General features: G+C 58.5%; 1 protein-coding gene across 1 annotated transcript in view; it reads left to right on the forward strand.

Annotated features, from left to right (window-relative positions):
• Window positions 1-22199, forward strand: part of SLIT1 (slit guidance ligand 1) — a 60956-nt gene extending 38757 nt beyond the window's left edge. Inside the window, exons 5-37 of the mRNA XM_058810140.1 lie at window positions 4479-4550; window positions 4683-4754; window positions 5159-5230; window positions 5566-5729; window positions 6130-6277; window positions 6775-6846; window positions 7099-7170; window positions 7276-7347; window positions 7469-7612; window positions 7737-7900; window positions 8013-8036; window positions 8480-8624; window positions 8762-8836; window positions 9059-9202; window positions 9462-9605; window positions 9712-9878; window positions 10938-11070; window positions 11963-12031; window positions 12396-12467; window positions 12693-12764; window positions 13040-13111; window positions 15455-15618; window positions 15941-16065; window positions 16257-16354; window positions 16987-17126; window positions 17509-17602; window positions 17776-17913; window positions 18316-18553; window positions 18641-18771; window positions 18863-19017; window positions 19089-19377; window positions 19691-19902; window positions 19985-22199. Of these exons, the coding sequence (XP_058666123.1) occupies window positions 4479-4550; window positions 4683-4754; window positions 5159-5230; window positions 5566-5729; window positions 6130-6277; window positions 6775-6846; window positions 7099-7170; window positions 7276-7347; window positions 7469-7612; window positions 7737-7900; window positions 8013-8036; window positions 8480-8624; window positions 8762-8836; window positions 9059-9202; window positions 9462-9605; window positions 9712-9878; window positions 10938-11070; window positions 11963-12031; window positions 12396-12467; window positions 12693-12764; window positions 13040-13111; window positions 15455-15618; window positions 15941-16065; window positions 16257-16354; window positions 16987-17126; window positions 17509-17602; window positions 17776-17913; window positions 18316-18553; window positions 18641-18771; window positions 18863-19017; window positions 19089-19377; window positions 19691-19902; window positions 19985-20229 (4198 nt within the window). The 3' untranslated portion in view covers window positions 20230-22199. The remainder of the gene's footprint in view (window positions 1-4478; window positions 4551-4682; window positions 4755-5158; window positions 5231-5565; window positions 5730-6129; window positions 6278-6774; window positions 6847-7098; window positions 7171-7275; window positions 7348-7468; window positions 7613-7736; window positions 7901-8012; window positions 8037-8479; window positions 8625-8761; window positions 8837-9058; window positions 9203-9461; window positions 9606-9711; window positions 9879-10937; window positions 11071-11962; window positions 12032-12395; window positions 12468-12692; window positions 12765-13039; window positions 13112-15454; window positions 15619-15940; window positions 16066-16256; window positions 16355-16986; window positions 17127-17508; window positions 17603-17775; window positions 17914-18315; window positions 18554-18640; window positions 18772-18862; window positions 19018-19088; window positions 19378-19690; window positions 19903-19984) is intronic.
• Window positions 22200-22957: the final 758 nt, after the last annotated feature.

Raw genomic sequence — 22957 nt, forward strand, 5'->3', positions numbered from 1 at the left:
CTCTGCAGGCCTGGTGGCTTTGGTTGCCTTGTCTGCTCGAGGCTTGGTGGATGGTTGCTGTGGCTGAGCTGGTGCCCGCAGTGATTGGTGCCAGCACTGGTGGAGTGGAGCTGCTGCAGCGGTGTCTGGCGTGTGAGCAAGGGGCATGCAGTGTCATGCATTTACATTGTGGGAGCTGTGGCCTGGCAGAGGCTGAAGCCCTCATGATGAGTTTCCAGCATGGATGCTGGGGAAGAAACAAGGAAAAGAGAGGAGCAGCCCCCTGGAGTCGGCATGCGGGCACTGCCAGGTTGGAATGTCACTCACCTGGCACAGCGTGGCCCGCAGCCCTCGCCGTTGTGCCTGGGACATGACACGGGCTGCAGCCTTGGCCCGGACAAGGCTGACACCGGGCAGGCTGGACCTGTGCGCCAGCGGCGGAGCCAGCCCCGCGGCGCTGCCAAGCCGGGCCGCCTGGCGAGGGCCGCGCCTCGCCGGAGGCTGCCAGGCCGCCCCGGCGCTCTTGGCAGCGGGGGGCCCGGCGGACGCGGCCAGCGCCGCTGGGAAGCAATTACCGCCCCGCTGCGTCCGGCCCTAATCCCCTCACACGGCGCGCAAGGAGCCGGCTCGCCAAACAAGGCTCAATCAGGTTAAAGTGTGAAGTCAGGATTAGCCAAAAGAATGAGAGCGTGGTAATAGCTCCGGCCTCCTTGCCCAGCCGGCGCAGCCCCGCTGCGGCCCCCTCCCTCTCGCCCGCCCTGCGGCCCGCCGGCCTCTTGCCGGGGAGATTAAGGCTGCCGGGGTTTGTTTGCCTGAGTGGGCTCCCCACTGGGAAGCCATGTCGAACAGTTTTGCTCGGGCGCCCCGCTAAGCGCCGGGCAGGGCGTCGCGCTGGGGGGTTGGCTCCCGCCGCCGAGGCCCTGCCAGCCCCGCGGAGCCGCGCCCGCGCCTGGCTCCTCGCCGAGGCTCCCCGGGAACCGCGGCGGTGCCATGGGGCTCTGGCTGCCAGGAGAGGCAGCGCCGGGACACCTCCTGCCTCGCTAGGGATACCGCGAGTACCCGACAGCCGTCACACACACAATGGGACAGAACAGCCGGGTGTAAGATCTGAGCAGGGAAGCTCCTGAAATCGCGATCCCTGACCACCGCCATCCCTCTCACTGCCCGGCCAGGGAGCACTTGTGCGGATATAGTCTGGCCATGAGGCTTTTGGGGGACTTGGAAGAAAAGTGGGTGCCTGCCTTCTTGCCATCACACAGCTGTAGGTTGGAGCTGGCTGCTGTTGTTGTGCAGGCATCTTCTGGGTCAGAAATCCATTTGGGAGGTGAGTGTAGTGACAGAGGTGTCCTCCATCACTTCCTCACCCCCTGTTATACTTTCTCTTTGCACCCCTGGGACTACCAGAGCTCTCTGTACCTTGTGCTGTGCAAGGACAAGCACTGTGAATGGGCTGGCTGTTTGGTAAATGCCTGGATTCAACAGCCAGGAACTTTTAAACTTGGAGCTTGAGGACAATACCTGGAAGTGAAACCAGAAGAGGCAGTGAGGGTGACTGTCACAACTCCTCCTCCTCTGTCTGTACCTGTCTGTCAGCTGGTCCCCAGTGGGGCTGTCAGACCTGCCAGTGCCCGTGGTCAGTGCTGCAAGCTGGCACTCCACGTGCCATGGCAGTGACACTCTTGTATTCGGCAGGGCATGAGGTGGCACTGATGCAGCCGCCGCGGGTGCTGCAAGCGGCACGGCAGGGCGAGGAGAAGCCGTGCCATCTGCTGTTTCTTCTGCGCCAAAGTGTAAAGCAAACATAGCTGGGAGCTATGAAACACCAGGAGGGAAGGGGCCGTGCCTTGTTCCAACGCCGGGGCCCGAGGATTCCACAGGCAAAGCATGTGTTTGTCCTGGTGTCGTCAGCTGTGTCATTGTGCAATGTAACCTACGCCCATGCCGGGGCCTTGCTGAAACCCTCCCATCCAGCGTCTGTCCCTCTTGGCTTCGGTACCCCCCACGGCAGCACTTCATCGGGGACTGTCACAAAAAGCTGTGAAGGGGAGAAGCCTCGCAAAGTCAGTTGCAACCTTCTAGCAGCATTTCCCTCACAAGCTGCAAGTGAGCAGCTTGGAGACAGACGCTTGGGTTTGCTCCCTGGGCGCACTGGGACTCCCATGAGCTCCAAGCAGAGAAATGGGAGCTAGCTTTCCATGGGGGAACCAAACAAATCGCAGACAGGACCTGCCTGGGCAGGCAGTGCCAGAGCTGGGAGAGGGGTGCAGAGCACTGAGGTGTGGTGCTCATCTCTGTGAGGGTTTAATGCTGGAGGACAGGCAGCTGCCAAGAAGGAATGTGGTGCACTGATGCTTTGCTAGAAAGAGGGATGAGCTGCGCCTGGAGGGTTCATAGAATCATAGTATGGTTTGGGTTGGAAGAGAACTTCAGATCATCTATTTCAAACCCTTGGCCATGGGCAGGGATGGCACTCACTGGATAAGGTTGCTCAGTGCCCCATCCAGCCTAGCCTTGAACACTTCTAGGGATGGGGTATCCACAAGTTCTTTGGACAACCTGTTCCAGTGGCTCACTATCCTCACAGTAAAAAATTTCTTCCTTACATCTAATTTAAAACTCTGCTCTTTTAGTTTAAAACTGTTCCCCCTATCACTGTCTGGCCATATAAAAAAGTTGTTATCTTTTCCTAAGAGTTTTATAAGGGAATCCTTGTGGAAGCTAAAAGAGAAAAGAGGAATTGGTGCAATGCTGTCTTTTTCTGAAAGATCAGTGCAATTCCTGGCGGTCCCCAGACTCATCACATCTCCAACATAGTATGAGGAGAAGATATTTGTATTTGAAAGAGTGCTGGGCAATTGGAGGCTGCTGCAGGCGTCTGGTCCTTTGCCTTTGGAGAGGGTGAGGGACCCTGATCCCCCGTGGGCGGAGTTGTGGAATCGCCGGCGCAGTCAGGGCAGCGAACAGCAGGGCAGCCTGGCAGTGCCGCCACGTGGGGTGCTGCGAAACTGCGCCTGCTGCTCGCACAGGAGCTGGGCTTGTCCTTCTCCAGAAGCCTGGGCAGTTCCTGGCGGGACATCTCCCTTCCACTGCCCTGGCAATGATGCTTTGCCAGCCGGGTTTGGTTTCCCAGGATTTACCCAGAATGATGCACAAGCTGTGCAGAGGACAGGGGCTGGTGCATCGCACTGGACTGTATAGCATCTCCTTGGTGGTCAGGCAAGCCCACTGTCCTTTTGTTTTCCTTTTCCTCATGCAGTTGTGCAAGTAATGCTGGTGCTTCCCTCTGGGGACATTTTCTCATTGTGTTAGTGAAGCTTTCAGCTGGGGTGAAGTCCCAGTTTGGAGACCTCCTGGTGTTTTGCAAGCAGCTTGTGCCCATTTATTGAGCCCACTTTTTGGAGGAAATGAGGGCATGTGGAGGAACGTGGATGCTGTGCCTCCATCCTGACCCAGTCCAGGTGTGGGGTATCAAGAGCAAACAGGCTTTGTTATGTTGAAGCAGAGCTGGTGAGCACTATGTGTGAAGTGCTGACATCTATGGACACCCTAAACCACCTCTTGGGGCTGGGGGTGTCTGCGTGGCCTGTGTAATTCTGGGGACATTTAATCTGTGTGGGATACCCTGGTCCTCCTCCTCACTCATCCATGGACTTGCATAGGGAAAATGTTGTGTTGTGCCTCAGTTTACCTCTGCCAGGAAGGAGATGAGAACTTGACCTCCTGCCCCAGGGGTGGCTAGAGCAGGACTTGCTGGCACCCCAGGATGGGAGCAGGCAATGCAGTTGCCAGCCAATTTTGGAGGAGCTGCTGACTATTAGGGTGGAAGAGGGAATAGTGTCTGTTTGGGAGCCATGGAGAATAAATAAAACAATCAGGTCTTCCCACAGCTGAGTCAGTCCACCCAGACCCTGCTTGCAGTGAGATTTGTGGTCTTCATAGTCTTTAAAAGCCAGCCCAGGCATGATAGGGGATCTGACCTGCTGCCAACCCTGCAACACAGAGCCCTTGCTGGCTTGGCATGCCCTGGCATTACAGAGCAGGTGATTACACAGACAGTACCCTGCAGTGATGAAGTAAATAATGACCCGATTATTTGTGCCCTCTGAAGTGCAGGTCAGGCTCCATGGGAATGCCTCCTGGAGCCACTAAGTGTAATTACCAGCTAATCAGCAGGGACCTGTAATTATAGCAGTCAGAGAGTATTTAAGTATGGAGGGTTTTCCCGGAGCTGTGCCAGTCAGCTCTGCTTGTCAGCGCCAGAGACTGCATTACCCAGGGAGCCCCAGTCACTTTGAGCCACCATAGATGGAGTGAGACTGCCTCAGGACAGCCAGCAGAACAGTGGTCAGCCAAGGACCTGAAGCCAAATTAGTTTGTCAGAGTCCTCGAGGGATCACTTGAGTGCTGGGGAGTGTCCCTGCCTGTGCATGCCGTGCTCCCACAGGACATCAGACTTTGCAGGCACTGCCCATTTGCCTTCCTACCTCTTTATTCTGCAGAGACCTGAGTGAGAACTTCATCCAGGCCATCCCCAGGAAAGCATTCCGTGGGGCCACCGACCTCAAGAACCTGTGAGTCCTGGCAGTGTTGGGCATGAGGGAGTCTGGGGTCAGGTCCAGTGGCAGCAGGAGTGATCAGGAGCACTGATTGCTCTCTGCCTGGGTTGTCCCAACAATTCTCCCCTTTTTCCCTTTCTCCTGCAGGCAACTGGACAAAAACCAGATCAGCTGCATCGAGGATGGGGCTTTCCGTGCCCTGCGGGGGCTGGAGGTCCTGTAAGTGACTGGGGACAAGGCTGGAGCCTCCAGACTGCAGCCCCATGCAGGATGAGGGTGTCCTTGAGTGTCCCCCCTCACTGAGGTGCTGCAGGGACATCCCCAGCATGGCATCTCTCCCTGGGCATGAGCAGGGGCTGACCAGGGTTCTGGTACAGCTGCTGCAGAGCTGTGCTCCAGGGCTTGATCCTGCCCCTGAGGTGCACCTGGGTGCCACTGGCTGTGGAGAGGAGAAGCCTGGAAAGGACAGGAAGTCCTGCTGGGGATTCGGGCTGTCCCCATCCATTCACCCTGTGCTAGGTTGCTCCCAGGGATTAGCGCCACCTAGACCATCTCACGTGGCTATTTACAGCCTGTCTGCTCTGACCTTCTTTGCCTGTTTGCCCTTCTTTGTCTTCCTGCAGGACCCTGAATAACAACAATATCACTTCAATTCCTGTGTCCAGCTTCAACCACATGCCCAAGCTGCGGACGTTGTGAGTGCCAGGGCCGTGGTGGTGGTGGGAGTGGCCTCCTAGGCTAGAGTGGGATGTCCCCAGCTCTGCTGCTGGTGGTGGTGGCCCACGTGCTGGCCCAATAGTGCTAGGACAGCACCATGGTGAGGGAACGGAGGGGACGCCCCTGCAGAGCATCCCCAAATACTGCCAGGCAAGGCGGCTTCGGAAACTGTCACAGATGCTCTTCAGCCCCTCTGTATCTCCCTCTGAATCCACCCAGCCTTTGGGATGAGCCAGGCTGGGGCACTCAGAGGGCAGAGGGGTGGGCAGGAGCTGTCCTGTGGCTGCTGACTGCTCCATCCATCCTCCTACAGCCGCCTGCACTCCAACCATCTCTTCTGCGACTGCCACCTGGCCTGGCTCTCCCAGTGGCTGCGCCAGCGCCCCACCATCGGGCTCTTCACCCAGTGTGCTGCTCCCGCCCAGCTTCGCGGCCTCAACGTGGCTGAGATCCAAAAGAACGAGTTCAGCTGCTCTGGTGAGGGGGCAGAGGAGGTGGTGGGTGCCAGGGCAGGGACATGGGCCAGGGGGACAAGGCTTGTGCCACCAATGCAGCCCATCTTCACTCCCTGCCATGTGCATGTGCCCAGCTTAGAGCCTCAGAACGCATGCTGCGGGTTCATCTCAGGTCAGCACAGTCCTTGGTGTGGGGACAATATGAGGACAATGCCACCCTATCAGTGTGACAGTACATCAGTCTGTGCCTTTGGAGCTTTTGCAGGGGGTTGGGGTGCACTAAGATCTTATCCACCCACTCAAGGGTGCCATGAACTGTCCCTGCATGCTGAGCTGTCACCAGGGTCCCTTCTTCAGGCTGTTGCCATGTACTGCCCTGGCTCAGCCCTTTGCAATTCCAATGCTGGCTGCTTCCCTGGCAGGACAAACGGACTCAGCACATGCCCAGCTCTGCAGCTTGTCCTCTGGCTCCTGCCCAGCCATGTGCACTTGCAGCAATGGCATTGTGGACTGCCGGGGCAAAGGGCTGACGGCCATCCCCGCCAACCTGCCCGAGACCATGACAGAGATGTGAGTATGGCCCCACACCGTCACCACCAGGCTCTGGGTGGCTCAAGGCACTGGGAACACAGGAGCTGCTCAATCACTCTGTAGGCAGCAGGCCTTCCTTGCCCTTCTCTCACTCTGCCCAGATTTAGCCCTGGATTTAGCTGCATTAAAAATGTAAATAGAGAAATAATCTCCTTAGAGGAATCCAATTATGGTGCAGAGCCCCTGCTGGGACAGTGCACAAAGCATGTGGGAGGCAGCAGGCACCCCCAAACCCGAGGTGCTTGGGAAGAGAGGTGCTTCCTCCACCCCAGCCACCATGGTTCCCCCACCCATGGCACCTTTCCCTGATGGAGAAAGCCCCAGCCACAGGATGCAAATTGTCTCTGGGCAGAATATTTCTGCTCCTGTGGGGTAACTTACTGCAGCCTTAGGGGTCCTGCAGGCCCAGCTCTGTTGGTGGGGTTCTGGAGTTTGGCAAGCCCTAGAGCCCTCACCTCCCCCTATTCTCTTTGCAGACGCCTGGAACTCAACGGCATCAAGTCCATCCCCCCAGGAGCCTTCTCACCCTACAAGAAACTGCGGAGGATGTAAGTGTGCAGCCTCTGCCAGCTCACCCTGAACCCCAACACCCTTCATCCTGCTGGCCAATGCTGAGAGCTGACAGACATGGGGCATCTGCTGTGACACGGGTGCCTCATATGGCAGCACTGGGAGGGGGTCTTGGATAACCCCAGCTCTGTATATTGGGTCTTGGGGGTGGTCCCCTGGAACTAGCAGAAGGATGAGGACATGGGACAAGAGAAGAGGGGACCAGGCCACCTTCTCCCTTTGGGTTTCAGAGACCTGAGCAACAACCAGATCTCGGAGATCGCCCCTGATGCCTTCCAGGGGCTGCGCTCACTGAACTCCCTGTAAGTGACTACAGTGGTGTGGGTGGGATGGGGTGGATGCTGTACCCCTTAACTATGGCCCACACCACTCCCCCCATCTCTCTCACACCAGCCTTTCTTTCCCAGGGTGCTGTATGGCAACAAGATCACGGACCTCCCTAAGGGTGTCTTTGGAGGACTTTTTGCCCTGCAGCTTCTGTAAGGCGCCAATGGCTGTGGGGGATGCTCTTCAGGGACAGAGGGAAGCAGGACTGAGGTCCTAGCACCCGTGGTGCAGTGAGGGGGTATCCCCAGACTCACATCCCTCCCTCCCTGCCAGGCTTCTAAATGCCAACAAGATCAACTGTGTACGGGCAGATGCCTTCCAGGATCTGCAGAACCTCTCACTGCTCTCTCTGTATGACAACAAGATCCAGAGCCTGGCCAAAGGCACGTTCACCTCCCTGCGGGCCATCCAGACTCTGTGAGTGTCCACTCCAGCTCCCATGCCTGGGCAGGAGAGCCTCTGGGGGAAAAGCATCTCCAGGCCTGGAGCTGCTGATCACCTGCTGTCCCTGGCGGTGTGTCACCCACTGTCCCTGGCACAGGCACCTGGCCCAGAACCCTTTCATCTGTGACTGCAACCTGAAGTGGCTGGCAGATTTCCTGCGTGCCAACCCCGTGGAGACCAGTGGAGCCCGCTGTGCCAGCCCCCGGCGCTTGGCCAACAAGCGCATCGGCCAGATCAAGAGCAAGAAGTTCCGCTGCTCGGGTGAGAGCTGTCCCCAGCCCTGTCATAGGGTCCTGTGGCACAGCTGTCCCCAGCCCTGTCCCAGCCTGGTGTCTGTGTGCTCAGAGGGCTGATGTGCTTTTTTTCCCCGCAGCCAAGGAGCAGTATTTCATCCCAGGTGAGCAGAGGAGCCGCACACATGTGCATTGTGTGTGCATGGTGCCCTGTCAGCCAGGTTGCCTGCGGGGATGTTGTGCCAGAGCCCCGTGGTCTGGCCCAGCAGAACCACTCTTCACTTCCCACATGCTGGGTACCGGGATGTGTTGTGGCATCTCCCATCCTGCCATTACCTGGATGGGCACAGAGGTGTCCCCAGGGTCCAGTTTTGTTTGGAGGAGGGTGGTGGGCAGAGCAGTGCCCTGTATACCCAGGAAAAATATCCTTGTAGATAAGCTGCTTTGGGCATGGAGAAAACTAATATGTGCACAAGGGCTGGAATGAGGGGAGCTAGGGAGGAAAATGAGACCAGTGGGGATGTGGGAGGATCAGAGGGAGAGGAGAGAAGTGCAGTCCCTTGTGCTTCTGCCTGTGGGAGCCCACGCTGCCTTCACCATCACACAGGGACAGAGGATTACCACCTGAACAGTGAATGCAACAGTGACGTGATCTGCCCCCCAAAATGCCGCTGTGAATCTGGTGTGGTCGAGTGCTCCAACCTGAAACTCACCAAGATCCCAGATCGCATCCCACAGTCCACAGCTGAGCTGTAAGAGTCTCCTCTCTCACTCTGCTTTCCTTCCTGCAGCAGGCACCTTGCTGGCACTGGGGTTTGGCTCAGGGTTTGGGCTGTACCAGGTACTTTGCAGGCATCTCCTGAGCTCTTGTCCCTGCTGCCCACTTCAGGCGCCTGAACAACAATGAGATCTCCATCCTGGAGGCCACTGGCATTTTCAAGAAACTCCCACATCTGAAGAAAATGTGAGTATTGGGCAGGTACAGCCATGTCAGGAGTGCCGAGGGCTGGGAAGGCACATGGGGGTCCTGATGCCAGGGCAGACTGGGGTGTGAGATGGAGGGCATGTCCCAGCCTGAGGGTCCTCTGAAGGAATCATAGGGTGCTTAGTGGTATCTGGGGGAGGCAGAGTTCAGGATGAGGTCAAGACAGAGCCCTCATCCCAGCCTGCTTTTCCCTCTTCACAGAAACCTCAGCAACAACAAGGTGTCAGAGATCGAGGATGGGGCATTTGAGGGGGCATCCTCTGTCAATGAGCTGCACCTCACTGTCAACCAGCTGGAGTCTGTGCGCAGCGGCATGTTCAGGGGCCTGGACGGGCTGAGGACACTGTGAGTCCCTTCTCCTCCATGAGCACCCAAATGGGGATGTCCTTACTCCTTGCTTCCTTGTAGGGCCAGCCCAGGATGCCTTGCCCACCAGCTGGTTGCATCCAGTGCTGGGTGGGGCAGGTTTTTGCGGCTCAGGGACTTGCTCAGGCTCATTCTGCTGCCCAGCACTGAGGTGGGCACAGCCTGAGCACTGCTAAGGTGGGTTTCCCCCGTGGTGCCTGCCCCTGTTGTAGGTGCCCTTGTTCTCTTCCCTCTGCAGGATGCTGAGGAACAACCGCATCAGCTGCATCCACAATGACAGCTTCACAGGGCTGCGCAACGTCCGCCTGCTCTCCCTGTACGACAACCAGATCAGCACAATTGCGCCGGGTGCCTTTGACACGCTGCAGTCCCTCTCCACACTGTATGTCCTGGGCCCCGGGGGATGCCCCCAGCCTGTGCACCTTGCTGCAGGTGCCCTTGCCTGGTGCTTGTTCAGGTGCTGCCCTGGTGCTCTCTCCCGTGTGCAGGAACCTGCTCGCCAACCCCTTCAACTGCAACTGCCAGCTGGCCTGGCTGGGGGACTGGCTGCGCAAGAGGAAGATCGTGACAGGGAACCCTCGGTGCCAAAACCCTGACTTCCTCCGGCAGATCCCGCTCCAGGATGTGGCTTTCCCTGACTTCAGGTGTGAGGAAGGTAACTCATGGGCCCTGCAGTGGCAAGGATGAGGGGAGATGAGGTTGCTCCTCCCAGGATGACACTGTGCTCCTTGTCCCAGCACCATCCTTGCTGCCAGGATGTGCCTGTGGCAAGGCAGTCATTCAGGGGGCCCCATGAATGCTCTCCCCTAATGATACAAAAGTTTCACTTCCTGGTACTCAGCCTTTGGGCACTCAAATATCCACTCTGAAGCCAGAAGAGGAGTTTGCACTCACTGCACCTTGGGGCTTTTATATGTAGGTGGGTCATAAATATGCTGGCAAACACTGTGCCCTGGGTGCTGACAGGAGCAGAGGTGTAGGCAAAGCCCAGTGGGATTCATCCTGCTCCTTCCCTTCTCAGCCTTGCACATGCACCGGAGCTGGCAGTGGGCAGATGGAGCAGACAGGGAGTGTGCGTGGGGAGAAAAACCTCTTTTTAGATTTTTTTTTTTAATTTAGAGCAGCTTTTGAGCCCTCTGGAAAATATTTACAAACAAACCATCCTTTCTTCTGCTTTCCCTCCTCCACCCCGTCAAAGACTGAAGGGTTGCATCCTGCGCCTTTCCTAGCAGTGCGAGATAGCATACGGTTGTCCCAGCAATGCCTTTCCCGAAGGATTCCAGCATCATGGCAGGGAAGGGGAACAATGCCAGCTGCTCTGGCTGCTCAGCATAGGCTCCGTTTAATGTGTGTCTGGAGATGGGTGAAGGAGCTTGTTTCAGGAGGATTTGAAGGGTTGGGCCCCTTCTTCTGTGCTGTTATCTGTGTTGTTCCTGTGACTGCATTTTGCATGAAAATGGTGAAAATCAGAGCAGCCTTGCGCTGGCTGGTTGTATCCACACCAGTAGGGCAGGTGATTTCTGGGTGCAGGAGCAATTCCTGCACTGCTAATTCCTGACTGATATTGTCTGCAACACCCTGCTTTGGGGGCGGGCGAGGATGGTTGGCATGGGAGAGGAGCCATCCTAGGCTGGCACAAGGCTTTGAATCTGCCCTCACACAATACCCAAGGGCTGGACCCTGGTGACTTGGTGGCTTTCCGTGCTTGGTGCAGGTAAGGAAGAGACCACCTGCATCCCCCGGCCACAGTGCCCACAGGAATGCACCTGCCTCGACACGGTTGTCCGCTGCAGCAACAAGCATCTCAAGGCCCTGCCCAAGGGGATCCCCAAGAATGTCACAGAGCTGTGAGTTGTGGGCAAATACCCAAGCTCTCCCTCTAGCCCTCCATCAACTTTACAGCTCTGGGTGGGGGGCTTCTGCTGTGGGGTTGCAGGGCAGAGACTCCTGGGCTCCTCCTCACACCCCCATCCTGGCCTGGTAGTGGGGGTAGAACCTGACCCATCCAAGGTATCCTGTCCAGCCCCAACACCAGCAAGTGGCTCAGCAAGAGTCTCTCTGATGATTTGGAGCAATCAAGGGTATTGTGCAAGAGGTGTTGTCACCCAGCAGCTGAGACCCTTGTCTTTGGCCCTTGGGAGGGGACAGTGAGGGACAACCCCCTGCTGCAGCTGTGGTCCCCATGTAAAGCTCAGATGTGCATGCCAGAGCTGGATGTGCAGGCTCCGTGATGCCCACTGCTGTGAAAGGGGTTTTGTCCCCATGTGAGATGAGGGATGGCAGCAAGTCCTGTGTGCAGGGGGTGCAGGCACTGGTTGGGCACACATATATATGCACAGCACCCCCGCAGCCCCCTCCACTGTCTTGCACACTCCTCCTCTCTCTGCATCCCGCTCCATCTCTCACGTTCTCACACATGCCTTGGGAGCGTTACAGCCTCCCACGCTCCCATTGCATGTGTAAACGCAGCACTGGCTGTGCTGGCACACGTGGGCTGCTGGGAGAGTGTCCCCAGGGACATGCCTGTAAACCCAGGTGTGCTCCTGCACTCACACACAGCTACCCTGCCAGCCCAGGAGTCCCCTGAGAGCCCCTTGGGCCCTGGGTGCAGGAGGGAGGTGATGCTGGAGATGCTCCTTGCAGCCTGAAGTCCATGGTGGTGCACAGGAGAAAGAAGGAGAAGAGGGAGGGATCTCCTGCTTCTCAGTCACCCCAAGGTGCTTTTGTTCTCCGTTGCAGCTACCTGGATGGAAACCAGTTCACTCAGGTCCCGGGGCAGCTCTCCACCTTCAAGTATCTGCAGCTTGTGTAAGTAGCCAGGAGCAGGAGCCCAGGCAGCTGGAGGCACTGCTGGAACCTGTGGGTGAGGGCAGGGCTGTCTCCATGGTGTGTGATCCTGAGGAGGGGTCTGGCAGTGTGTGGGGACCCCTGACATCTCTCTGTGTGCCCCCCTCTGCTCTGGAGCACAACTGACTGGCAGCAATGCTCAGCCTCTGGCTGTTCACCCCCTGGTGCCAGGCATGGACCAGAGAGGGGACAAGTGGCATTGCTGCCATCACCCTGCGTGACAGCCCTGCTGCTGTTTGCACCCCATTGCAGCTGAGCAGGCTGGGGAGCAGTAAGAGGGGGCAGAGCCCAGCTGGCTCCAAGCCCTGGGGTTTCTGTTTTGCAGTGATCTGAGCAACAACAAGATCAGCTCCCTGAGCAACTCCTCCTTCACCAACATGAGCCAGCTCACCACCCTGTAAGTGAGGTCCCTGCAGTGCCACACGGGGCTGCAGCCCAGCTGAGCTGTGTAGGCTGTTCTAGGGGACCCTGAAGACTGGGAGGTGCTGGGGACACCAGGGTCTCCTTCACCCTCTGCCTGGGTGAAGCTGTGCTTTGAGATGGAGCTCAGCAGGGGCAGTGTGTAGCCCAGGGAGGGTTTCTTACACCACACACTGCTGTGCTCCCTGTTTCCCTCCCGCAGGATCCTCAGCTACAACTCCCTGCAGTGCATCCCTCCGCTGGCCTTCGAGGGCCTCCGCTCCCTGCGGCTGCTGTAAGTACCTGCCCTAAGTACAGCCCTGCAGGGCCCTTCCCTGCTGCTGCCCATGTCCCTGTGTCCCCTGTGCCCACCTGGAGCTGGGTGCATGCAGGTGGGCAGGGGGAGCACAGGAAGGTTCGTCTGCTCTCAGAGCAGATGGTGCATTTGCAACTGTCACAGTGTGGTGGGGTTCAGTTCTGCCACCCACAGCTGGACCTGTGGGATGGGGCCACAGTCCTTGCTGCCCACCTTGGAGCCCTGGGCATTGCAGGACCTTCTGTTCTCTGCAGGTCTCTCCATGGCAATGACATTTCCAGCCTCCCCGAGGGCATCTTTGCAGATGTCACCTCCCTGTCCCACCTGTGAGTATCTCCTCCCACTCCTCAGGGCTCAGGGCTGGATGCAGGCTCCACAGACCTTTAAAAACAGGGCTGAGCTTGGCTTCCCTGGGGGATGAGCTGCCTTTTCCCCTCTTCTCTGGGCTGGTACCCGCAACATGATTTATTGGATAGTGCTGTCACCTGCTGCCCGTGCTCAGATCCAGGTGTGCAGCTGAGTCTCCTAGTGCTGCTGGGATGTCCCTGTGGTCTTAGGTGGATGTGTTGTGGGGTCCTTCCCCAACCCACTAGATCTCTGGGGTCCCCCAGGATGTAGGTAAACCATGCAAAGTGGTGTCACAGCTGTGGGTTGGCAGGGGCTGCTCTGACACACACCAGTGTGTTGTTAGCCTTCTGCCAGTGCACTTCCCCCCAACAGCCCCCCAGTCTGTCACGGAGTATCCTCCTGCCAGTGGTGGTGTTTCAGCCTCTCTTTGAGTGGGCCTGCACTGCCCTGTACCCACCACCCAGGGCCAGGGTTTAATTTTGCTCACAGTGTCTTTTTAGTTCCCTGCCTGTATCCTAACTAAGCTCTTCCCAGCTGCCTGCTCCTGGCATCCTGGGCACCTCAGGCTATTCCTTCAGTCTGCAAAGAGCATTTTGATACCCAGTCGTAGCCTCCTTGTTTTTTGGGGGCCGACACTGCTTGCTCTGCTCCAATTTCCCTTGGCTGTGCTGCCTTGCTGCCTTCACTGCAGACAGCTGGCACTGCCAGTTCCCACAGGCTGAGCCGTGTCACAGCCAGTGCTGTGGGTGCTTTAGGACCAGGTTAGTCAGCCCCAGCAGATCTGCTGTCCCTACTGCCTCACCTCTGGGTGCCATCTCCTTTTTCACATGTGTTTGTCACACTGGCCCTCCATCACTGCTGGCCTTTGCAGTCAAGGAGGGTTCAAAGAGGCATCCAGGCCCTCCACCTGCCACATCATCCACTGCTTCTGTACCCTTTTCTGCTGTGGAGCAGAGCAACCCTCCATCCTCATTTTCCTCTCCCAGAGCAATTCCTTGCTTCCCCCCAGTGCTGTCTGCACAAGCTCTGGCCATGACCCACTGCTCATTCCCACCTGCCCACTCCTGTGTCTCTGTCCTGCAGGCTTGTGCAGCAGAGCCCAGGCCGGCCCTGCAGCTCCCATGCAGACTCTGTTGTTTCTGCATGGCCTCAGGGTCCTTTGCAGTTTGCTGGCCCCAGGCAGCTTTGCCTGTGTACTGGAGAGGGGCTGCCAAGAATGTCTGGCAAGAATGCCAAGCGTGTGAGTAGTGTGCAAGAGTGTGCAAGAGTGAGTGAGTGTGCGTAGTGTGCAAGAGTGTGAGTAGTGTGCAAGAGTGTGAGTGGGTGTGCAGGAGTGTGAGTAGTGTGCAAGTGTGTGAGTGTGAGTAGTGTGCAAGAGTGTGAGTGGGTGTGTGTGAGTGTGTAAGAGTGTGAATAAGTGTGCAAGCATATGAGTGTGCAAGAGTGCGAGTGAGTGTGCGTAGTGTGCGTGAGTGTGAGTAGTGTGTAGGAGTGTGAGTGTGCAAGAGTGTGCAAGAGTGTGAATAAGTGTGCAAGCGTGGCCAATGGAGGAGAGCCCGAGGGCCAAGCATGGAGCACTGCATGAGCAGTGGGTCTGGCAGCAGGGTGCTCTAACTGGACAGCATTGTGGGGCTGTGCGTGTCCCAGTCCAGCACTGTGGGGCTGTGTGCGTGTCCCAGTCCAGCATTGTGGGGCTGTGTGCGTGTCCCAGTCCAGCATTGTGGGGCTGTGCGTGTCCCAGTCCAGCACTGTGGGGCTGTGCGTGTCCCAGTCCAGCATTGTGGGGCTGTGTGCGTGTCCCAGTCCAGCATTGTGGGGCTGTGTGCGTGTCCCAGTCCAGCATTGTGGGGCTGTGTGCGTGTCCCAGTCCAGCATTGTGGGGCTGTGCGTGTCCCAGTCCAGCACTGTGGGGCTGTGCGTGTCCCAGTCCAGCATTGTGGGGCTGTGTGCGTGTCCCAGTCCAGCACTGTGGGGCTGTGCATGTCCCAGTCCAGCATTGTGGGGCTGTGCGTGTCCCAGTCCAGCATTGTGGGGCTGTGTGTGTGTCCCAGTCCAGCATTGTGGGGCTGTGTGCGTGTCCCAGTCCAGCATTGTGGGGCTGTGTGCGTGTCCCAGTCCAGCATTGTGGGGCTGTGCATGTCCCAGTCCAGCATTGTGGGGCTGTGCGTGTCCCAGTCCTCCCATTGTGGGCAGCACTGCTGGTGGTTCCAGAAATGGAGGAACGCTGGTTTGCCAGTCATGTGGCATCCTGGCCAAGTGACTGTTGTGCCCAGTTCCCTCTGTGTGGCAGCAGGTGCAATTTTGCCCCTCTCCTTGTGCAGAGCCATCGGGGCCAACCCCCTGTACTGCAACTGCCACCTGCGCTGGCTCTCCAGCTGGGTCAAGACGGGCTACAAGGAGCCAGGCATCGCCCGCTGCGCTGGGCCCCCCGACATGGAAGGGAAGCTGCTGCTCACCACCCCTGCCAAGAAATTTGAGTGCCAAGGTGAGAGGTGCCCATGCTGTCTCTCCATACCCTCCCATGGGCAGAGCAATGCTTTGTGAGTCTGGGTGGCTCCAGGATTTAGTCTTTTGAGTTGCCTTGTGGAGGAGAGGGACCAGGTTGCTTCCATCCTCTTACCTGACTGGTGGCACTTCCCTGGTGACTGAGCAAACCTGTGGCTTTCCCATTGCCTGGTGCAAAGACCCTTGGACAGGATCTGCTCCCAGCAACACCAGAGGCTCTGCCCCGCCACTGGTGCCCACAAAAGCACGCATTCTGATCACTCCTCACACTGATGGTCATCTCCCTGCCTCCCCTCCTACAGGCCCACCTGCCCTGAGCGTCCAGGCCAAGTGCAACCCCTGTCTCTCCAGCCCCTGTCAGAACCAGGGCACCTGCCACAACGACCCCCTTGGCTCCTACCGCTGCACCTGTCCCACTGGCTACAAGGTACCCTGCTCCCAGGGGTCCCCAGTGCAGGGGGACGTGTCCCTGCAGAGGGCAGGGGAGCAGAGCCTCCGCCATGCCCCTGTGGGCCCACCTACCCTCCCTGTGTGCCACAGCATCCTGCTGAGCAGGATGGGCAGAGCTGGGCAGCTGCTGTGGTACCTCCTCGCTCCCACCTTTCCCTCCTTCCCCAGGGCCGTGACTGCGAGGTGCCACTCGGTGGCTGCTCCTCCAACCCCTGCACCAACGGGGGGACCTGCCAGCCTCAGGAGGGGGAAGGAACTGGGTTCAGGTGAGTGCTGGACAGGAAGCCATGAAAGCTGGGTGTTTGGGCAGTAGCATGGGACCCTGGCCTCCCATGCAGAGAAGTTCTGATAATTCCTTCACCTGCTGCGTGTTCCCTTGGGCATGTAGCTGGGATATTGCATTTGCATGGGAGTTCCAGCTCTTTCCCATGCCTCCCAGCCCAGAAGGCTGCAAGGTGGAGGTCAGTGGGGGAGAGGAGGGTACCATCACCACAGAAGGCAGGGGGAGGGAGAGGGGTTTGGGACTGGTTGCTGTGGTCCTGGAGTCACTGCTGCTCCCTGAGGGGCTGCCTTACCCTCACACAACCCTCACTGCTCTGAATGCTTTAGGCCATTCTGGGAATCAGGCTGCAATTAGGAGCTGAAAATAGTTGGCAGGCTGGGGGTGAGGAGCTGGGCTGTGGAGCCCCTCCCTGTGCTGAGAGGCCTCTCAGCCTGTTGTCGTGGCAACACAGCATCCTCGGGCCGGCTGTGCTGCCACCCACCCCTGTGCCCAGTGTTTGACAGGAGGACACCAAACCCAGCTCTTTGCCAGGTCCTGTGCTGGTTGTTTTGGGGCAGCCACCCCAAAATGTTCTGTTTCATTTTCCTCCTTGACACTGCCCTGTCCCCGTGGCAGGTGCCTGTGCCCAGTGGGCTTCCACGGCCCGAGCTGCCACACCACCAGCGACCCCTGCAAGGAGCACAGCTGCGAGAATGGGGGCTCTTGTGTGCCCAGTGCCACCAACTACACCTGCCTTTGTACTGCCCATTACACAGGTACCTGGAATGGGGGCTAGCCATCCCCAAATGGCACAGACCTGGCATGGGAATGTGCCCAGTGATTCTACCCACCCATGTGGGCTGAATAGCTCCTCTGCCTGCTGCCTCAATGCCCATTGCCATGGGCTCTGGCTGGGCTCAGCTGTCCTGAGTTTGGGTATACCCAGCTGAACCCCCACACCCTGGGATGCCCTCAGTGCCTGGCTCAGGCAGGAGCTGCCTCCAGGGAAGGAGGACCCTGTGCCCGTGGGGTGAAAGCTGTGGGCTTGGCAGCTCCCTGTCTTGAGCTGAGTCCCCCAGGGGTCCCCTTTGCCCTGTGGGCACTGGGGCTGCTCCTCTGGTCCTGGAGCTGCTGGGCAGCCCCTCTTCTGCCTTGCAGGGGAATTCTGTGAGCAGCCACCCAATTTCTGCTCAGACGAGCTCAACCCCTGCCAGCACGACTCCACCTGCATCTCCACCAGTCAGGGGCCCAGGTGAGCCCCCTCCTCTCCAAACCTCTTTTTCTGGCTGGCTGGGGGTGAGCAGCTTTGCTTTTTGGGGACTGCAGTGAGAAGGCATGGAGAAGGGGGGTTACAAGGGGAGGAGCAGGCACCCACTGGTGCAAGGGGGAAGGAAGGGGCAGCCTCGAGCCCCCTGCCTGCCCCAGGTGTGAGTGTGCACCCGGCTATGTGGGGAGCAACTGCAGCGAGGACTTCGACGACTGCCAGGACCACCGGTGCCAGAACAACGCCCGCTGCCTGGATGAGGTGAATGGCTACTCCTGCCTCTGCACCGAGGGCTACAGGTACCACCAGGAACACCTGGGACACCTGGGGTACTGGGGATGGTTATTGCCACTGTGTAGAAGGGACAAGTCCTGGATACCAAGTCCATCCATCCATCCATCCATCCATCCATCCATCCATCCATCCATCCATCCATCCATCCATCCTCAGTGTGAGAGGAAGGAGTGAGGCTGGGAGTGTGTTTCTCTGTGGGTGGAGGCTGGGGGAAGCCAGCATCACTGAGGAGGGACCCCAGGGCACAGCTCAGCATCGAGGCATCAGAGGGATGCCTGGATGCTGTGTCTGGGAGAGCCTCCCCAGGGACCCCAGATCAGGGGCGCGCTGTCAGAGCCCTGTGGGGCATTGGGCAGGGTGTAGGGCTCTTTCCCAGCCCCCAGCCCAGCAGCACCTCGGCCCCACAGTGGCCAGCTCTGCGAGATGCCGCCCCACACCGCTGGCCAGCCTGGCCTCTGTGAGCGAGCTGAATGCCAGAACGGGGCCCTGTGTGTGGAACGGGGTGCCCGCGCCCTGTGCCAGTGCCTGCCTGGCTTTGGTGGCCCCAAATGTGAGAAGCTGCTGAGCGTCAACTTTGTGGACCGTGACACGTACCTGCAATTCACTGACCTGCAAGACTGGCCCCGGGCCAATATCACCCTTCAGGTGAGGGCTAGGAGGGCGTGGGGGCATTGAGGGATGGCACTGAGGGTCTGCCCCAGGGATGTGGGCTCCCACCTCTTTCTCTGGCAGGTCTCCACGGCTGAAGGCAATGGCATCCTGCTGTACAATGGTGACAGCGACCACATGGCTGTGGAGCTGTACCAGGGCCATGTGAGGGTCAGCTATGACCCTGGCACCCACCCCAGCTCGGCCATCTACAGGTACCTGGCACCCCTTCTCCACTCACTGGGGACGTCCACCCCCATTGCTTTGGCCTGGGGGCATCCTCGGTGACCCAGCCATCCCTGCCAGTGCTGAGACCATCAACGACGGGCAGTTCCACACCGTGGAGCTGGTGACCTTCGACCAGATGGTGAACCTGTCCATTGACGGTGGCAGCCCCATGACCATGGACAACTCGGGCAAGCACTACACGCTGAACAGTGAGGCTCCCCTCTACGTAGGAGGTAGGACAGGGACCGGGTGATGGGAGGGCATGGGGGGCATCGGGGTGCGCTGATGGTCCTGCTCTCCCCAGGAATGCCTGTGGATGTCAACTCGGCTGCCTTCCGCCTCTGGCAGCTCCTCAATGGCACCAGCTTCCACGGATGCATCCGCAACCTCTACATCAACAATGAGCTGCAGGACTTCACCAAGACACGGATGACACCGGGGGTGGTGCCAGGCTGCGAGCCCTGCCGCAAGCTCTACTGCCTGCACGGCATCTGCCAGCCCTCGGGCGCCCAGGGCCCCGTGTGCCACTGCGAGCCGGGCTGGGATGGGCCCCACTGCGACCAGCCCCGCGGCGGGCCCTGCCAGGGGCACAAGTGAGTGCCCTTACCCCACTGGCTGCCCACCCTGCCCTGTGGCTGCTTCCTGGTGCCAGTCCCGTGCCATCATAGTGGTGCCCTGTCGTGACTCTGCCCTGCTGTGCCACTAGCACTGAGTTATGCCAGGCTGTTCTGTGCTGGTGCCATGCCACAGCCACACCTGTACTGTGCCGTGATGGCTGTCCTGTACCAGGTGGTGCCGTACTAGTTGCACTACAGCGCTGGTGCAGAGCCAGGCCATACTCAATGCTGGTGGGCTGTGCATGCTGGTGGCACCCCAGCAGGTCCTGACAGCAGTGTATGCCCACAGGTGTGTGCACGGAATGTGCCTGCCCCTTGATGCCCTCTCCTACAGCTGCCAGTGCCACGAGGGCTACCAGGGCGCGCTCTGCAACCAGCCTGCCGAGCCACCCGACCCCTGCCGCCACCAGCCCTGTGTCCATGGCCACTGCCACCTCACACCAGCTGGCCAGCCCACCTGTGAGTGCCACGACGGCTACACCGGAGCCCTCTGCGACCAAGGTAGGTGCTGAGGAGGGGGTGTCCAGGGAAGGCAGCCCCACGCCACCGCACCAGGCTGACCATTGCTGTCCCACTCCCACAGAGCCAGAGTGCCGCGGGGAGCCGGTGCGGGACTACCACCAGGTGCAGCGGGGCTACGCCATCTGCCAGACGACGCGGCCGGTGGCCTGGGTGGAATGCCGGGGCACCTGCAGCGGCCCTGACGCTGGCTGCTGCACCGGGCTGCGGCTGCGGCGCAGGAAATACGCCTTTGAGTGCAGCAACGGTGCCACCTTTGTGGAGGAGGTGGAGAAGCCCAGCAAGTGTGGCTGCAGCCAGTGCCTGTGAGCAGCCACCGGCCCTGCAGAGCCGGGGGCTGGCGGGGAGAGCCCCCCAAGCCAAGGACCTCACTTTACACTGTGGGTATGGTGCTGCTCTCTGGGTGTTCCAAACTGCAGCTGCATCTGAGGAGCCCAGCAGAGGGTAGAGCTGGTGCATCTAGAAGATTGGGAAGGAAACAGAAAAAAAAAAAATAGAAAGGAAAAAAAAAGAAAAAAACCCCCACAACAAAGCAAATGTGTAGATAGAGAATTTTTTTAAGAACTGCAGCTACACAGATATGTGGATATGGAGTGGGCACCCTGCCTAGGTGCCCTGACCTCTCCCTGTGGCACTCTGCCTCCCTGCCAGTGAAGCCCCACAGCCATGGAGGGCAGTGCCTGCATCCTGGGTGAGTTCCCTCCCTGGCAGCCCTGTCCCTTGCATCAGCCCAGCGATCTGAGGGCTTTTCCAACATGTGTGACAGGAGGAGGGAGGCCTGCCGTGGCAGAGCCTTGTGATCTATGGCCATGGCTTACAGTGGGCTGTGTGGTGTAGCCACTGTCCTGCAGTCCTGGTGAGCCCAGACCTGGTTTCCTGTCCTCTCCTCCAGCAGCCCTGGCCTCTCTCCCTGCAGGGTGCTGTAGCCCTAAGTACCCCAGATAATGTCCCCAGCTCTGTGGTCCCAGCCTGACCCTCGGTGACACCCCCAGTCTGTGCATACTGGATGAGCTCTGCAATGCATGGGCACACTCGGTCATTGTGGTCCCATCACTGTGGTCACATCAGGGCCACACTGGTGGAACAGGACCAGGGCAGTGCCAGGCACAATGAATGGAGGACAGGCAGCAGTGCACAGATGTCCCTGAGGGTTCCCGTGCCAACCTGCCCTGTGCCATGTGGCCAGCACTGTGCCATTCCTGTGGAGAGGGCCCCACATACCCCTGGCTCAGCCAGGTGGCTCTGCCCAGAGGTGGGAGCTGTGTGAGGGCAGCACAGGAATCCCCTTTCTCCAGGCTCTGTCCCAGGGGAGCAGGCCTGCAGCTGGATGAAGGTGCCCCCATGTGCCACTGCCCCAGCCAGCAGGAGCAAGAGGCTGCTGGGACAGCTGGAATGCAGGTTTGCCATGCCCATCACCGGGGCCTCAGTCTTGTGTGTGCCAAGGTGAAGATGCTGGAGATATCCAAACCTGCAAGCCTGGAGCCAACACCACTGCCAGGGCATGACTGATCAGCTCTTGGACTCAAGTGCCCATACCCAGCATCTCTCCAAAGCCCACAGTGCCAGGGCATGTGCTGGGCTGGTGTGGGAGCAGGGGCACACTGGGACCTCCTGCCGGGGTACTGCAGGCACCCAACATCCAGAGCAGCATCACCTCTACAACTGTGGGGGCCAAGGATAGCAGGGGCCCAATCTGGACACTGCACATGGCTGGACAGCGAAACACCACATCCCCCTGTGGACAGACTCTCCCCAGAGCTGCAGTCCTGGGTCTCTCCATCTCACCACTCCAGCACTTTGGTTTCAGGTCTGCAGTGCCAGCTGTGCCCGGGCTCCAGGCACCTCCACTAGATACACCCAGCTCTGCAGGTGCTGTCCCCGTCCCTGCTCACCACTGGCATCCAGGGCATCTCCACCACCACGGGGATGTGTTTCTGCCACAAATGCCCTCTCCATGGGAGCTCCTCTGCCACACAGAGGAGCTGGGATGCGTCTCATTTTGCCTGTGGCCCACACGGGGCTTGGTTGTGTTGTGTTTCTGTTCTTGCTGTATGCTAACTGCTAAAGTATCTCTTTATACAGAATACTTACAGATTCTAATATATATTTGTATTTCATTTTGTTATAGTATTTTTATATGTTTGGGGTCAACAAATGATGTTTTCTTTTTGTTTACAGATGCTACTGGGCAGGAAAATGACAGTGGCTTTGTTTGGCCCGTGGGGTTTGTGTGTGTCACTATTGAAGACGCTGGTTTGTACTAGGCTGGCGAGGGAGGCGCTGGGCATCCTTCCGCTGGCAGAGGCTGTATTGTTTTAGGAGGTGTTTGGTATTGTCTATGTTGTCTTCCATGTGAACATGACATTTATTCATTCAGAGGCTTGGCCTCTTCTTTCCTGCTGGGGAGAAGGGAGAAGCTGGTTCTTGGGAGCTGCTGAGAGTGTGAGGAGGTAGCCCAGGATGGAAAGAGTTGGTTGTGCCTTGGGGGATGATTTCCTACTCCTGGAGCAGCCCTGGCCAATGCATTGCCCTCATGGTGCAGGGACAGCCAGGGTTATCCATGCAATGCCTTGCAAAAGCAGCCCTCCCTGCCAGGGTCTTGCACGTGGGAAGCTGAAGGGCCAGTGCCCGCTGTGGGGATGGAATGGCTCCAGGGGAAAACAGGCACTTGTAGCTCTCTGGGGAAGGGTAGAGGGGCCTGGGCAGCAGTCCTCAGGACCACCTGAGGTTGCACTGTTGGTGCCACAAACACAAGTCTGCCACAGCTCAGGCACTGGTATGGGAGCACTGAAACCCCACAGAGGCATTTATATGCCCCCTCCATAGGGAGGGGGTGGAAGTTGGAGGGTGCCAGCCTGCTGTGCCCTACCTCGTGCACTCACTCACCTTCAGTCTTCCCCACTTATCACACCAAACAAACATTGATATCAAAGAAACGTTTAATAAGCGGCAATAAAATACGGACCTTTAGAAAGCTCATAGGGTGAATACTGACAGTGAGGAAGAAAAGAAAACAAGGTGGTGGGAATCCTTGAGG

Source organism: Ammospiza caudacuta, chromosome 9 (assembly GCF_027887145.1).
Source record: "Ammospiza caudacuta isolate bAmmCau1 chromosome 9, bAmmCau1.pri, whole genome shotgun sequence".
Lineage (NCBI taxonomy): Eukaryota > Metazoa > Chordata > Aves > Passeriformes > Passerellidae > Ammospiza > Ammospiza caudacuta.